This window comes from Rana temporaria, chromosome 1 (assembly GCF_905171775.1).
Source record: "Rana temporaria chromosome 1, aRanTem1.1, whole genome shotgun sequence".
Classification (NCBI taxonomy): domain Eukaryota; kingdom Metazoa; phylum Chordata; class Amphibia; order Anura; family Ranidae; genus Rana; species Rana temporaria.
Window position 1 is genome coordinate 432,434,240 of NC_053489.1, and position 17,212 is coordinate 432,451,451.

Below are 17,212 nucleotides of genomic sequence, written 5' to 3' on the forward strand. Positions count from 1 at the left end.
TAACTTGTTATACGTCGGCGTAAGTGCTTTGTGAAGCCGAGCCATGCTTTTGTGTTATAGAAAAAAACGCACTGGACTGCATGTGGTGTGAACTGGCTCTAATAATCTGTAGTACAGATTTTCATACTGTTGAAGGCCACTTGCGCTTTAGTCAGTGTATTATTTTATTTAGAAGGTTGGTTCTTTTAAAAGTACTCCTTGAGCTATCTCCTGATCTTTACAGTGACAGAAAACACACCCAGAAGATGGCTAATGGTTAACATGGTTAGTGTTCTCAATGTTCTAATTACTGAAGCTCTTCCCTTGTTACAAACATTGTTACATGTATCACCATGGAGTTACATGGAGGAGAATAATTGTATTAATTTTCTAAATTATTCTACCATTTTAACATACAAGGTTATACCATGGTTTGTGCTTTTCTACTTCAATTTACAAGACAGTTGATTTTTTTTTTTTTTTTTTTTTTTAGTTCAAAGCCCTCTAACCAGCAGAATTAAACCCATTGATTTAGACCACTTTCACACTGGGGCGGTTTACAGGCACTATTGCGCTAAAAATAGAGCCTGCAAACCGGCCGCTGTTTCCCCAGTGTGAAAGGGCTTTCATACTGGAGCGGTACGTTGGCAGGACGAAAAAAAAAAAGTCCTGCTAGCCGCATCTTTGGAGTGGTGAAGGAGTGGTGTTTATACCGCTACTCCACCGCTCCTGCCCATTGAACTCAATGGGACACCGCGGCTATACCGTCGGCAATGCGCCTCTGCAGAGGTGCATTGCGGGCGGTTTTAACCCTTTCTCGGCCGCTAGCGGGGGTAAAAGCGGCCGAATAGCGCTGTAAAAATAGCCTTCTGGGACCTGTATGTGTCCCAGAAGACGTTGGGGCCATTCAGAAAGAGCAGTGAGACTCGCGCATGTGCAGAAGGAAAACGGCTGTGAAGCCTGAGGGTTTCATTGCCAGTTTCCCTTGCTTGCAAGCCAAAACCGATGGACGAATTGGTTTGGGGTGCCGACATTGCGCGATCCCTGTACAGGTAAGTGTCCTTATTTTAAAAGTCAGCAGCTACAGTTTTTTGTAGCTGCTGACTTTTAAAAATATATTATAATTTTTTAACAGGCTGAAACGCCGCTTTAATGGTAATTGCATAGGCATTTGGTGCAATATGTAATACGTATGCAGAATTATCTGTGTTTTCATATTGCCTTCTTGTGTATAGAATTTTGGCATGTTCCCCAAACCTTCTAGGGAGCAGTATTGGTTATCAGTTTGTGGAATTTTACACTGGATTTTTTAAAGACCCTTGGGGCAAATAGGCTGTTCACTTTGCACAGGAAGTTGCACTTTGCAAGGGAATTTGCCCCAGAGCTTAGTGAATGTGGGTAAGTATCACTTTACAAAGAATACCAAATCACATGCAAAGAATAAAAAAAAATTCTTGTACATGATTGGGTGATGGAAGTGCTTCTGGTTCCTGGGTCCTCTTTTTTTTCCCAGGAACTCTGCTATGCGCGTCGGGACCCTTCGGGGTAAGACCGCGCTATATTAACCCCCCCTGGCGGTATTCCCAAGTCTGACTCTGGGTTACATTTCTGTGCTGCGATCGGTAACCCTGAGTCAGACTCGGGCTTGCCTCGCTGAATCCACAGGCAGTGTTTACTTACCTTGTCCCTGGATCCAGCGATGCCACCGCGCTGTGTAAGCGAGCGGGTGCTCGCTCGATTCACACAGTGCCTCTGTGTGCCACCGATCTCCGTTCCCTGCAAATTCAAAAAGGTAAACAAACACAATACATACAGTATACTGTAATCTTATAGATAACAGTACTGTATGTAAAAAATACACATCCCCCTTGTCCCTAGTGGTCTGCCCAGTGCCCTACATTTTCTTTTATATAATAAAAACTGTTCTTTCTGCCTGCAAACTGTAGATTGTCCATAGCAACCAAAAATGTCCCTTTATGTCAAAAATGGTTTTAGAGCCACTAGAACAAAGCGATAATAAATTATAATCACTTGCAGAATTGTGCGATATCGATTTGTGGGAAAATTCGTCTTAAAAAAAAAAGTAATGACAGCGACAATTCTGCAACTGAGCAAATTTCAGTGATTTTGAGTTGATTACATTATTGAATATTTTTTATTATAATTATATTATTATTTGTTATAATTATTTATTATATTATAATTTTGTTTTTAAAAAAATGTCATATCCGGGATACCTACTAGACTCTTGTTTGGTCAGATTTAAGTGAGTTATTCCTAAGAATTACAGGCCTACAGTATAAAACGCCAAATTTCCTTGCAAATAATGGTACCGCTTTCAGCACCTAAAATCTGAAAAAAATCATACCGCCAGGGAGGTTAAGATACCTCTCAACTACCCTTGAGAACTGAAAGTCTATTTGCCTTTATTCATTCAACCTCATAATGTAAAAATTAGAGCCTTGTTTCCACATTGGTTAATGGGTAATGAGAAATCACATGAACTTACCCTTGTCTTGTAATAATGCTAGTTTTACATTCATTCAGCTGATCAATCCTAATGCAATGGTACCAAGGTCTCTATCAGGAATGATATCTAGGTACAGCTAACAGCAGTCAAATTGGGTTGATTTACTAATGGCAAATAGACTGTTTACATTGCAAGTGAAGCTACAATTTGCATTGGAATTTTCCCGAGAGCTTTGTGAATGAGGTGACATTTCCATCTTCCAAAGAATACTCAATCGTGCACGAAAAAAAAAAAACGCATTTTTGTTTTCACGTGATTGGGTGGTGGAAGTCAGCAGAGCTTCGCCTTATTCACTAAGCTCTGTGGAAAATTTCCTTGCAAAGTAAGCATTCTATTTGCCTTTAGTAAATCATAACTAGTGACTACGTTGGTAGGATTGTTGCCTATGAAATCCAAGGTCTGTCTACTGGCCATAGCTAGCATGAATGAAATTTACATTCCTATTAGGAAACTTAGACTAAGAAAACTACAGAGGCTGCCATTTTTGTCGAAAAAATCTTGTTGCCTGTATGTAGTTCTAATACTTCCTAAAGCTGGTCATACAGTTTTTGCATTCAACCAGAAGGCTGAAAAAAAAGGGGGAAAAAATAAAAACTGTAATGGTTTCTCATCCAGACTTTGAGCCCTTTCACACTGACAGCATGGCCTCATTAGCGGTAAAGCGGCGCTAGTTTTGAGCAACGCTTTACCATCATTTTAGAGGTGCTTTTTGGCCTCTAGCGGGGCGCTTTTAACCGCCGGTAGCGGCCAAAAAAGGGTTCAAAGCACCCCCAAAGTGCTTTGCAGGCGCTTCCCATTCATTTCACTGGGCAGGGGCACTTTAGGAGCGCTCCTAAAGCGCCCCAAAGATGCTGTTTGCTGGACTTTTTTGGACGTCCTGCCAGGGCAGTGCCCAAGTGTGAAAGCACTCGGGCTTTCACACTGGGACTGCAGATGAGGCATTTTTCAGGAGCTATCTTTAGCGCTAAAGCGCCTGAAAAACGCCTCCAGTGTGAAAGGGGTCAAAATGTGTATTCTAAAATCCTCCCCAGTTGTAATCTGACAGTGAGACTCCCTGCGGTCAGAATACACTGATCAGTATTGCAGCCAATTGGCTACATGTGCAAATCCAGCTGAAATTGATCAACATGTCGGTGCATGAGAAGTCGATCGATGGATTGACTTCTCATAAACAGGAACAGCCATACATGGATGGAAATTCAGTTCCTGGCTGAATTTCGATTTATGTTTGTCCAGCTTCATTTACGGAAATAGAACAAAAAGATTAGAATGGCAGAGGAAAGTTAAAAACTCCTAGTCTACTCAATCGTTTCAGAAAATGATAAAGGCATCAGATATGCACAATAGCCAGGCAGCTAGCATTTTCAGGAGAGGTAAGCAATGGAAGCTTGCATATTTTCTCAGTACAGGTCCTTTTCATGGATTTCTTATTTATGTTACAGTACAATACAGCAGGCAGAGTAAGACTCGGTAATGGCTGGGGACATTGCTGGGAATTTGGCTGATGTTTCCTGGCAGTGAATCTAACCGGGGAATATTGGTAATTAAGCCCACCAGTATTTCTCTATAGGTGTTTTGGTTTACTCTTTAAATTTGTCATACACACCCTGGCAGTCTGTAAATAAATGTTCATGCATGGTGTTCTTGTATCTCTACAGGAAGGTGGTCACATCATCATGGCAGAGAAGTCTCAGACCGTTGTGCAGATGATGGAACCAGTGGTAAATGGCATTCAAGGATCAGACAATAAAAAAACAAAAAAACTACAAGGAGCTACACTTAGTTTCCACAATATCAACTACAGAGTGAAAGTGAAGACTGGCTTAATTTGTTGCCGAAAAGTTACAGATCGACAGATCCTAATCGATGTCAAGTAAGTGACTTTGTGCAGAGGGACAGATTATAATTGATTTGTACGTATTTGTCCACCTTCTTCACATTGAAAAATGCCACATGTCATAAAATGCCTGTTTGTGTATACGCCAAAGCCGTGCACTCCTCACTCTTGTTTACACTTTGTTATTAAGGCTGGACATACATGGTCGAATTTCAAATTCATGGTCGAAATTTTGTGCGTTTGGTGATCCGATGGTGCCACCATTGATTTCGAAATTTGATCAACCAAGCCTTCAATTTCACCACTTGTTGCTATAGAATTTTTTTTTTTCGTGGCTGGAAATTTTCTTTTCTTTTTAGGAATTTTCTTTTCTTGCGCATTTCTTTTTCGATTACATTTCTCGCACGATTCTCCCATCATTGCTAAAAAATTTCCAACAATGCCCGATTACTCAAATCCGCATGAAAAGCCCACTAATGGTGTGAAATTTGAACGGAAATTCTTTTTTTTTTTTCTTCTTTTTTTTATAATTGACAATTTTTATTGGATGTCAACATACATCATACAATGGTTTAAAACATAAACAAAAGAGAATAAAGAAATAAAAGGGTATTAGTAGTCACCAGCAGCTCTGGAATGGGCACAGAGGTCTACGTATTACAAAATAAATACACAAACCACAGACATGGATCAACAAGGAAAAGCACTGCGTATCAGACAGAGGTAAAGCTAAAGTAATTACAGCGCAGGCTTCTCTTACAAAACAGACCATCAATGGGGTCCACGATTTACATTTGCGTGTCCCGTTATTCCAAAAAAAAAAAAAAAAGAAGAGCAAAAGAAAAGTAATAAAAAGAAGAAGAAAGAGAGGAAAAGGGGGGGGAGGAGAGGATAAGAGCAAGGAAAGGGTATAAGAAAGTCCCAAACAGAAGGGCGCGTCCCTCCTGGGCTCCAAGCGATCGTGTTGTACAGAACGGGGGGGGGGGGGGGGGGTGGGGGGGGGGTCTCGTGAGATCATATTCGTTGATGCCACGGTTCCCATGTTGCTGAATGTCGGTCCACCCGGTTCGCCAGCCTAGCTGTCATGGACTCCATGACCTCCACATCCTTAATTCTGGAATAAAGATCAGATAGAGACAGAGGGTTTCTTTGCTTCCAGTAAAGGGCTACTAGACATCTGGGTGCTGTTAAAATTTGTGTGGTCAACTTTTTAGCTAGTGTGGAAAGTTTAGGAGGGGGAAGACCCAGTAAAAAGAACTTAGGGGAGAGAGGGATATCTACCTCAAACAGCCGGTGAAGCAGTCCCTGGACCGAATGCCAATAGGGCTGGAGGAATGGGCTGCTCCAGTAAACATGAAGTAGCCATCTCCAGCAGCGATCCGAGGCCGATGGAAAAATAGCATGCAGGCGTGACGGAGTCAGGTACCAGTGAGTGAAGGGTCCCAGCTGGGTCCCGCAGGGCTTGGGGAGCCGAGGCATGAGTATTGTTACCCTTATCATAGTATAACTGGATCCTCTGGATCAACTGTGGGTATGGAGTTGGGTGTATGGGATTGTATTGTGTTTTTTATTTTGTTTATTTATTTATTTTTTGTGGTTGAACTGGATGGACTTGTCTCTTTTCAACCTGACTAACTATGTAACTATGATGGAGCCTCTAAAGGGCCTTTTCAACCGTGCCTAGGTCTATACTTTTAAGGACTGCCCGGAGACGTATAATTTCTCTTTAGAGACGGATTGAAGACGAGGTCATGAAGTCTGGATTCTAAGTCCCGTAGTCGCTGTGCTGTCTGTTGTCTCAACAGCTTGGAATTTTTCTTCCAGGCCGTGGAGACCACTCTACACTGGCCACGTATGACCGTTTTGTGTGCCTCCCAGAGGGTTCCCACAGAGATCTCCTGAGTATTGTTCTCTACAAAGTACAGCTTTAAAGTGTTTTCTAACTCCGACCTATGTGCGAGAACCTTTAAGAGGAAGTCGTTGAGTCGCCAGTGGCAGTGTCTGACCCTAGAGGGATCCAATTTAAGTTTCAAGAGGATCGGAGCATGGTCCGACCATGATATAGGGAGGATTTCTACGTCAGTGATCGCCCGCAGGGAGGGGGCATTAACAAAAAAAGTAATCTAGCCGCGCATGTGTGCGAAATGGGTGGGAGTAATGGGAGTTTTGACGTTCAGTCGGATGTTCCACACGCCATTTTTTCAAAATTGTCGCTCTATTTTTGTTTATAGCGCAAAAAATAAAAACCGCAGAGGTGATCAAATACCACCAAAAGAAAGCTCTATTTGTGGGGGAAAAAGGACGTTAATTTTGTTTGGGAGCCACGTCGCACGACCGCGCAATTATCAGTAAAAGCGACGCAGTGCCGAATCGCAAAAAGTCCTCTGGTCAGGAAGGGGTTTAAGTGCCCAGTAAGGAAGTGGTTAAATAGAGATCAGCAAACTGATTGGAAAGCTCTATGCAGCAATATTGCACAGAGCTTTCCAATAGAACAAACATAAAGTTCAGTTGCTACTACCCACTTAATCTGCCATCAACAGAGCTCACGGGTGCCCGATTCAGTCGCCCTTCTGAAAGTGATGATTTGCATAACTGATATTGCTCTAAAAATTCATGGGGCCATATTCAAAAAATATGGAACAAGGCCAAACAGATGCAGGGGGTGCTAGGGTTCACTGAATACAGCCTGAGTTGGGCTAACCTCTCCTATGTAGAACTGGCTAAGCTACAGCAAGGGCCCAGGTAGCGCACCTTTGGTGTGACTCTTATGTCCCATATATTTCGCAATGGCAAGTTGATGTCCTTCTTCCCTCGAACTACAAAATACATTTAATTTACCCCCCTCCCCCCCACTATGTTTTACTTTTACCTTCAACTTAGGCATGCCGTGGGTGTGCAAGGGGATGCAGATAACTGGGTTATGTCTTCTACTTCCTATTTTTCACTTATTACAGTCTAGCACGGTAACTAAGGGGATTATATTACTAACGCACGACCTACGGGTGCACCCCATTAAGGCAGTGTCCCTCTGGGAAAGAGACCTGGGGCCACTCACGGGAGACCAGTGGGAAAAGGTCCTGCAATCCATTTCTACTTGCTCTTTGAATGTTGCACAAAAAGTATCACAATTATATATTGTACTTGGGGTACATTACACACCAAAAAAGCTTAATAAAATGGGCAGGCTGGCAGACCCCTTCTGTGGTAGACAGAGACACGGGGCCCCGCCATGCCCATAATGGGTAAAAAAATTCAAGCAAATAAAAATGGCTGCAGAAAGTTGTACGGATCTATCACACAGTGATTGAGCAGAGGCAAATTAGGTGGCCGTGAGGCCCCTGTGAGTGCAAGGCCTTAGGCGACCACCTAATTTAAGAGCCGCCTCTGGTGGTAGGTATAGGCAGCATACTGGGGATCTTATCCATCTCCTTTGTTGATGCCCAAAGCTCCATCATTATTGAAGTACGGTACTTGGAATGCTCAATCGGGTGTTTCACGCAAATGTGCATTTAGACCCAATTTACTGTATACTGAGAGTTCTGGAGGGGGTGGTCAGGATTGCATTTTCCCGGGCACTGTTTCAGGCTCAAACTCATTTTGACAGGGTGGAAATCAAATTACTCACCCACAGTCGCCTCGTGGATAACACACATGGGTAATACTCTTGATAGATATTCCTTTCCATAACAACACAGGTGGAGCCTGGGTAGGTTCGAAAGAATTTGGTCATCATAGTTGGCTACACTTGGACTGAGCCCCAGGGAGTTGGTAATGTCCAGGCTTCTACAATGCCTTACGGGGTAATTCTAACATGCTTATGTTCAGTACTGGCTGGCCTGTAATCTATCATTATGTATGTTATGCCTATTAATCGTAATGGCACAATGATAAATATGCTGTGTAAATGTAGTTAATTGCAATGGATGTACTTTGGAAGTTGTTTAATAAACCTTTTCCCCTGTACACCCTACTGGGAGAACACAAGGGCTTGGCAGGAGGGATTGCCCCCGTCAACGCTGTCTGTGTTGATGGGGGAGATCGGATTGCAGGAAAAAAAAATTCATTCCCACATCAGAAATAACTTGCTCTGTCTATGGCCGACCTATGGTTTCTGCTACCCATAGTTGCAGAAATGTGCTTGATTCCCCCATCAACACTGACCTTCCGAGCCATTGGGGGTTATTTACTAAAGACAAATCCAATTTGCACTAGAAGTGCACTGCAAGTGCAGTCGCTGTAAATCTGAGGGATAGATCTGAAATGAAGGGAAGCTCTGCTGATTTTTTTTATCCAAACATGTGCAGGCTAAAATGCTGTTTTTTATTTTCCTTGCATGTCCCTCTCGGATCTACAGCGACTGTACTTGCAAGTGCACTTGTAGTGCAAAGTGGCTTTGTCTTTCGTAAATAACCCCCATGATGTTCTCCTGGAAGGGGAGGTGGGTGTGTAATGCCCTGTACACACGATAGGTTAGTCTGATAAAAACGGTCTGATGGATTTCTCCATCAGTTATTCGATGAAGCTGACTGATGGTCCGTCGCGCCTACACACCATCAGTTAAAAAAACGATCGTGTCAGAACGCGGTGACGTAAAACACACGACGTGCTGAAAAAAATGAAGTTCAATGCTTCCAAGCATGCGTCGACTTGATTCTGAGCATGCATGGATTTTTAACCGATGGATTTACCCACAGACGATCGTTTTTATCTTTAGGTTTTTTATCCATCAGATAATTTTAAAACAAGTTCCTATTTTTTTAACCTATGGATAAATAACCGATGGGGCCCACACACGATCGGTTTGGTCTGATGAAAACGGTCCATCAGACTAACCTATCATGTGTATGCAGCATAAGCCAAAAAGACAGTGATTATTTCTAGCAGCTATACCAGGCACTTGCAATAATCGCATGTAAAGTCTGTCAGATGGATCAATTTGGGTACATTTAGCTTGCCCCATACATGGTTTGAATCTCCTGCTGACCCGGCCAAGATCCAAACGGTCTATAGCCGGCTTAAATGAAAGTGAGCTGCTGCTTATAGAAGTTAGTGATTGTAAAGTCTATATATATATATATATATATATATATATATATATATATATATATATATATATATATATATATATATATATATATATATATATATATATATATATAAAACCACTTTAATGAATGCTATCTATACCCAAAAGCGGAATTAAAGGCAAAAGTTTTTCATTTTGGATAATTTAAGGGAGGGTTATAACCCGTGGCAGTCTTTTTTGATTTCTTTTTCCATCTTTGTCTAATTTGATGAGATTTCCCTTCACTTCCTGCCCCATGGCCAAAACAGGAAGTGAGAGGAAATGCTTCCAAAGCGATGGAATCCCTGGTAGTCGCCTCTATTTCTGTGCTGGAGACAACCCAAAATGTGGGATTTTCTTTCACCTTCGGTGATTATGGTCATCAGGATAAATAGAGAAAGTTCGTTTTCATTCTGCTCCACAATAAGTTCCTCGCTGTGACAATGTCTTTCAACCTGCAAACTGTTATAATACAATGGTGTATTTTTAGAGTTGACTTCTTCTAGTGACTAGTCCCACCCTTGCAGCATGTTATGCAAAAAGATGAACTTTGTCACTTGCCTGTCACATTGTTTTAAAACGGAATCTATTGAAGGTCTTGTGAGGTGTGTCCTGCATCCTGCTAATTCAATGAGTGTTTTTTAACCAGAAAATCTTGCAGCGTCCCTATGGACATCATTTTGTCTACAACAAACTCAGTGATTTTTTTTTATACTTGGCTGCTGAGTAAAATAAAAAAAAAAGGGGTATATTTTGACCCCCTTTTTTTTTTCATTCCTAAAACACAGGTGTATATTCCTCTTCTGCTTGAGTTATGTTTTGTTCTAATACCTAATAAAATGTAAAAATGATCTTAGAGATATAAGATTCTCTGTTTTCTAAAAAAAAAAAAAAAAAAAAAAATCTGTTAGTGGCAAGACTTTACAGGTGTCTGATGATTTACAGGTCGCTGACTGTTCAGGTTGTATAACTTGCATGGCCCAGATTACACAAGCATATTGTAGTGCTGGCAAACAAGGTAGTTGGGTGTACTCTGCACACCTTTTGTGTTATTAACGTGGAACTCGAGGCGGCATTTTTCTTGAACATGGTGTTTTTTTTGGCTTTCCCTGTTCATGCTTTCGGGACATTTTTCTTAATTTCTGCTCAGTTTACCTGTTTACAACAAGGACGAAAAGTGTGTGTGTGTGTGTGTGTGTGTGTGTGTGTGTGTGTGTGTGTGAAAAATATTTTATATATATATATATATATATATATATATATATATATATATATATATATATATATATATATATATATATATATATATATATATAAATTATATTAGTATGTGTGTATATATGTAAATTATATATTTTTTTTTTCACTTGCATAAATGTGATTTTTTTTTTTTTTTTTTATGTCTGACATTTATTAGAATGTGTATACAATTTTATAATTTGTTTTTTAGATAAAAATGCAAAGTGGTTGTAAACCTCAGATATGAAATATGAACACAGCATATCCTTCTGTAGTGTCTGTGTCTCAATCCAGAGCACACTGGGGTTGATTTACTAAAACTGAACAATGCAAAATCTGGTGCAGCCCTGCATGGTAGTCAATCGGCTTCCAACTTCAGCTTGTTCAATTAAGCTTTGATTAAAAAAAGCTGGAACCTGACTGGTTACTATGCAGAGCTGCGCCATATTTTGCACTCTCCAGTTTTAGTAAATCAACCCTTTCACACGGGCGTTTTTTACAAATCCGTAAACGAACTTGTAATGCTTCCCTATGGGATTGCAGACGTTAGCGGATGATGCATCCGCTAACCTCCGCAAACATCCGCCTCCGCAAAGATCCGCTTTTTCAGACGGAAGAAAACCCTATTTTTCTTCCGTATGGCGGAACAGATTGCATGAATACGGACACACGGCCCGTATTCATCCGATTCCCCATAGGGGAGAGCGGAGGAAAGACAGGGCGGTCTCTGCACAGTGTGCGGGGACCGCCCTGTCCGCCGACAGCTCAGCGGGGATTTACGTATGATCCCCGCTGAGCCGACGGACACACACGGGGCGGATGAATACGGATCCGCTCCGTGTGAAAGGGCCCTTAGGCCTCAAGCACATTGGACGTTTTTACAGCAGCTGTTTTTGGCAGTAGACGTTTTTTTTTCTACAGTCAATAAACTCTCCATCATGTTATCCTATGTGTCCATGCACACATAGGCTGTTATAAGCAGTTTTGGGCAGTGGTGTTTTTGAGCAGTAAAAAAACAAAACTAGTGGGTTCTGAGAAATGTTTTTCAGCTGTAAAAATGCTCTAACGCTAATAAACGCTCAAAAACGTCACCCGCCACGTTTTTTAGTGCTTTTGAATCCTTTGGAAAAAAGGAGCCCGAGCCCCCGTTTTTACTTACCTGAGCCGCGAACTTCCGTTGGCTCGTTCCTGTGCCGCTTTCCAAATGGTCTGTTGGCTCCCGCTGCTGGCAATCAAATCAATGATGCGGGGGGCGGGGCTGAGTCATACACTTGGCGGCTATGGCCGCTGAGTGTATCACACAGGAGCGTGCCCGCAAGGTACCCTCTCGGGAGAGAGCTTCCCAGAGGGAGTTGGCTCCTGCAGGGAGGAGCCATGAGAGCCGCCGTGGGACCCCAAAAGAGGACGATCGGGGCAGGGAAGTATGATATGTTTTTTTTTTTTTTAAACTGAACCCATACAACCCCTTTAAATGTCATTTCTGTCTGCTGCTTCATTCCTCTGCTATCTGCATGAGTCACTTTTGACAAGTTTTCCTGATACCAAGAGAAAAATGGTGAGGGGAGGGAGCTCAAGCTGATTGACAGGCTCAGCTCTGTTCCTGTGTGCTGTGTGGAGGAGGGTTTCCCTTCCCTCCAATCACTGTCGAAGCTCTCCTCACTGAGCTCTGCAGAGTGTAACGTCGCCTCGGACAAGCTTTATAAATTATGGACTTTGATCTGATGTAGAGGAAAGACTGTAGATGAAAGACGTTTTTCCTCAAGTCGTCTTCCATTTTTTTTTTTTGTTTACTTTTCCATTTTTGTGTTGCTGCCCATTGGTGGGCAGATATGTCACTGATCTATTTATAGAACTGATATGTGCAGATTCTTAGGACCTGTACTAAGCCGTTCATGTTAAGCAGACTGTAACAACAAATGTTGGCTAGATTTTACAGTCCTAAATTGTCTTTGGTGCTTTGTATCATGAAGCCACGCTGTGTGAAAAGCTTATATAAGTTAGGCCAATTTTAATGGCCATTGCATGTGTCCATCTTCTCCTGAATTATTTGTCAGTTGTTTTGTAACAGACCAAATACAATTTGGCTGTAGAATCCATATACATAGTTCCAGTTTTTCCAACATACTGGAACATTTCTTAAAGTGGTTGTATACCCCCAATGCGGAAGTTCTACCAATAGGTAACCCTATAATAAGGCTTACCTATAGGTACTGTAAATATCTCCTAAACGTGCGCCGTTTAGGAGATATTTATCTTGTAGTGCGCAAATGATGTCATCAGTGCATGCGCTGTAAAGAAACAGCCCTCCGTGCCAATTCTTCAGTAGCAAGTGCAGTGACTTAAGGCTCACGCACGCATGCGCGGGACTGACGTCACATGACTTCAGCCAGTCACAGAACCGGAATCCATGGTCTGAAAGGAAAAGGGGCGAAGATGGATGCGGCCACCAGCGGGGACAGCGTGGGCTTCGTTGGCACGCAAGTGGCACATAATTGGCTAGTGTGCAATGCATGCTAGCCCATTATGCTTTTACTTTGCAGAGGAAAAAAGAGGAAGGAACGCCCATCAGGGTTTACTTCCTCTTAAAGTACTGCTGTAGATTTCATTTCAGTCTGTAGACTACTGATGATTGCAAGAGAGTTAAAAAGATACTAAAAGTTTTTTTTTCTTTAAAATGGCAAATATGTTATACTTGTTGCACAGAGTGGTCCCTTACCTCATCTTTGGTGGTCTCTGCCTTCTTCCTTCGGGTGTTCCCTTAGCAAGCTGGGTGCTAAGGGGGCACCAGTGTGCACTCTCGAGCCAGGCTGTGTGGATCCATAGATGCACACAGCTCCAGTATGCCATGCCCCCTGGTCCCTCCTCACAGGAGTTTGACTGACAGCAGCAGGAGCCTATGGCTTCTGCTGCTTTCAGTGTCTCCTGTGAGACCGGGAATTGAAGGGACCGGTACTGCAGCCAGTACAGCGCTGGAGCGGTAAGAGAAGGCGAGGGGGTAGGTAGAACAAGTAAGTGTGTGTGTGTGTGTGTGTGTGTGTGTGTGTGTGTTTTTTTTTTTCTTTAATGTAAGGAATGCATTAAGGTAAATAAAAAAAACATTTTGACTTTATAACCACTTTAAATGTAGAGAAAGCAGGAGTTGTCGGATGGAAATTAAATTTTATCACAAGGATTTGGTGATTGGAAATTGGAATAGATTATGAATGATACATATTCAAGCATGGGCGGTCTGTCCATTAAGGGAGTATGGGCGCCGCCCCCCTATCCATGCGTCTGGCCACTTGCAGCCCCTTTGGAGTGGCTGTGGGTGCACTGTTTGCCACCGCTACCCCAAATGAAAATTACCACCAGCCCCCACTTTATTCAAGTTCAGATGGCATGCTGCTTGGTACATCCACCATGATTTTCATACAGCTTTCCATGTGGCCAATGTAGCATAATGAACAGGGAGTAGTTCTATGCTTGCCTGCCAAGAAGTATATGTTGGCTTCACACATGGGTTACCTAGGACCTAATATGTGTGGTATTTGTGAGCATACATCTTCACATTATCGGGTTGGGTTGCTGATCTGATCTAACCAGTCTAAAGTTTATGACCTCTTCTATATAATGAGGTTGTGCGCACACATCGGTACTCAAATGCTATTTAATGCTTCATAACATTTTTGAGAAATGTAATATACTTGGACTTCACAAGATTTTTTATTTATTTTTTATAATGCTGATGCTGAGTAGGTGTAATACGTAATTACGCGATCTAAGAAATGTATGTAATTACAGTAAATTCAAGGTCTCGCAGGTGTAATATATGCAGATATTGGCCATATAAGACAATAACATTTGAGAAACATGAAAATTTGACATGTTTAATTACTTAATATGAATATATATGTATTTATAGTGTGTGTATGTTCTGTGTGTGTATATATTATATATAATGCTGGGCATACAGGATGATTATAAACAATCATAGATTCAATCGTTTGTTTCAATTTGATCTTTATGTCTATCAATTTTAAATGCATTTACAGGCATACCCCACTTTTAAGTACACAATGGGACCAGAGCATGTATGTAAAACGAAAATGTACTTAAAGTGAAACAATACCTTTTTTAACTTCTAGGGTGTAGTAGGGGGTCAGGGGCTGTATTTGGGGTGTCAGGAGCTGTAGTTGAGGTCTCAGGGGCTGTAGTGGGGGTGTCAGGGGCACACTGGAACAGGGCGGACTATGCTCTCAAAGCTTCAGCTCCTTCTAGTGCGGCTGCAAAATGTCTGTACAGTACTTGTAAGGCACTTTACATACACTCGTGGGTATGTCCTTACTCGCGAGTGTATGTAAAGTGAGTGTACTTAAAGCGGGGTATGCCTGTATTGCAATGCTTTCATCAAAGTTTAGTTGGCTTGATACTGAAGAAGTCACGTGGTGTTCATGATGGTATCTGCAAAGCATTATTATGAAGAATTTTGGAAAGGGGAATTGTGTTTTATTTTGTGCTTGCTCATTAATGTTGAGCGTTGCAATATTTTTGTACAGTCATTGTGATGGTGACATTTGTCTTTGTTTTATTTCCCATTGTGCTAATCGCTTACCCATGCAATATTACATTGCATATTTCTAAGTATCTGTGCCACATCAGCTAAAGTGTGTTTGTTGAATCAGTATATTGCCTAATATTTGTGTGTGCGTTTTTTTTTTTTTTTTTTTTATATACAGATTTTTTGCAGAATTTGGTGACTGTAAATTTGAATGTAATAACCTGACGCACTGGCCTCTAAGTGACTGTATTTGTCTCCCAGAGTCTGCCTTCCTTTTTTTTTTTTTTTTTTACTACATGCATAACACTTTTAGAATCAGTCTCATATTCATGTAACTATCTGACAGAAAGTCCCATGAAAAATGCATGGTTTACCTAAGTGGATGAAAGATTAACAAATATTGCCAACTGTGTAAAAGGTGTCTTATCGCTGTCATCTGCTTTGGCATCTTGTGACCTTAGTTCTGTGTGTGTATGTCAGTTGTATAACAGGGAGGAGGAACAGTATGACACGCAACCTACTGTCACTTATGAAAACTCTTAGAGCTATGATCTACATAATACCTGTGCGTGAGAACTTGTATAGTGCTGCAAATGCAAACTAAATCGCCTCAAGGAGCTTTGCATCCAGAGTCGTCCTGATAGTTTTCAATAAATTAAAGGAAGGCAAACTGCTTTTGTTTTTATTTTATTTTATTTTTCATATGCCCATCTTGTTCTGGGAGGCTTATGCTAGCCATACACTATACGAAAAATCGGCCAAAATTCGGACAGTTTGTTTGTTTTTCGAACAGTTAATGGGCACAAAATCGATCATCTTTGGGACGTTTTTTGAGCCGAAAAAAAAAAAACGAAAGACAAGTTTGGAAACTTTCTGCCAAACGAACGATGAATTGAAAGGTTAATGTGTTTCCCATCCGAACTGTCTGCACTAGGTGTATATATATATATATATATATAAATGAACCAATTTTTTTTATTTATGTCCACTGAACGTTTTATCGGTCATTACATGATTTACATGATGGCACTATCATTTGCGCTCACGGCCGAACGTTCATTTTTTTTTCCCGAAAAAAGCTCCAGTTTTAGTAAATCAGTCCCACTGTATCTAGTATTTAAAGCTACCTGTATTAAAAATGTTATGTGTGGGAATTCATAAGGGTGCATTCACACTTGCGAATCCTCGGGCACAGGATTACCTCTGAGAACCCCAGCGGGGGTTCCCGCGATTAGCTGCGAGCAGACAGCCCCTACCTGTCCTACCTCTGTAATTGCTCATGCTGTGATCACATGGGAGTGATCAGCTCTGGATGCAGACTGCATGTGTCCAGGGCCGATTTACTCACATATAATTGCTGCTTGAGAGATTACATGGGAGTGAGCACGATTAGCTGTGGGGGCCTCTCATTGCTTTTAATGGGGCTGTCTAATCGTAGCTAATCGCAGAAACTTTTACTGGAGTTCTTGCAGGCAATCACGTGTAGGATGCATTTGCAAGTGTGAATGTACTCTAATGCCGCGTACACACGGTCGTTTTATGTGATGGAAAAAAATGACGTTTTTAAAAACGTCACTTTAATTGACCGTGTGTGGGGGAAAACGTCGTTTTATGTCTTCTAAAAAACGACCAAAAAAAATTGAAGCATGCTTCAATTTTATGTGTCGTTTTTCAAAACGTCAACTTTTACTTCACAGAAATTGACCGTGTGTAGCAAAAACGTCGTTTAAAACGACGTTTTTTCATCCGCGCATGCCCAGAAGCTACTTATGAAGCAAGCTTCAATGGTAAAACGTGGTGGAACGTAACCTCGCTTTGCTAGAACATTGTGAGAAAAACGATGGTGTGTAGGCAACTTCGTCTTTGAAAATTGAAGTTTCAAAAACGTCGTTTTTTACTTCACAGAAAATGACGTTTTTTGTCATCACATAAAGTGATGGTGTGTACGGGGCATAACAGTCAGTGAAAACAGTAATGTTAAATATGTTTTTTCATAGAGCTGGAATAGTTAAAACTTCTGTTGGG

General features: G+C 41.5%; 1 protein-coding gene across 2 annotated transcripts in view; it reads left to right on the forward strand.

Moving 5' to 3' along the window:
- The window catches only part of ABCG2 (ATP binding cassette subfamily G member 2 (Junior blood group)), a 216,695-nt gene that overhangs the window by 161,640 nt on the left and 37,843 nt on the right, over window positions 1-17,212 (forward strand). For both annotated transcript variants that reach the window (XM_040325764.1, XM_040325774.1), the window contains one exon: window positions 4,168-4,382. In XM_040325764.1, the coding sequence (XP_040181698.1) occupies window positions 4,168-4,382 (215 nt within the window). The remainder of the gene's footprint in view (window positions 1-4,167; window positions 4,383-17,212) is intronic.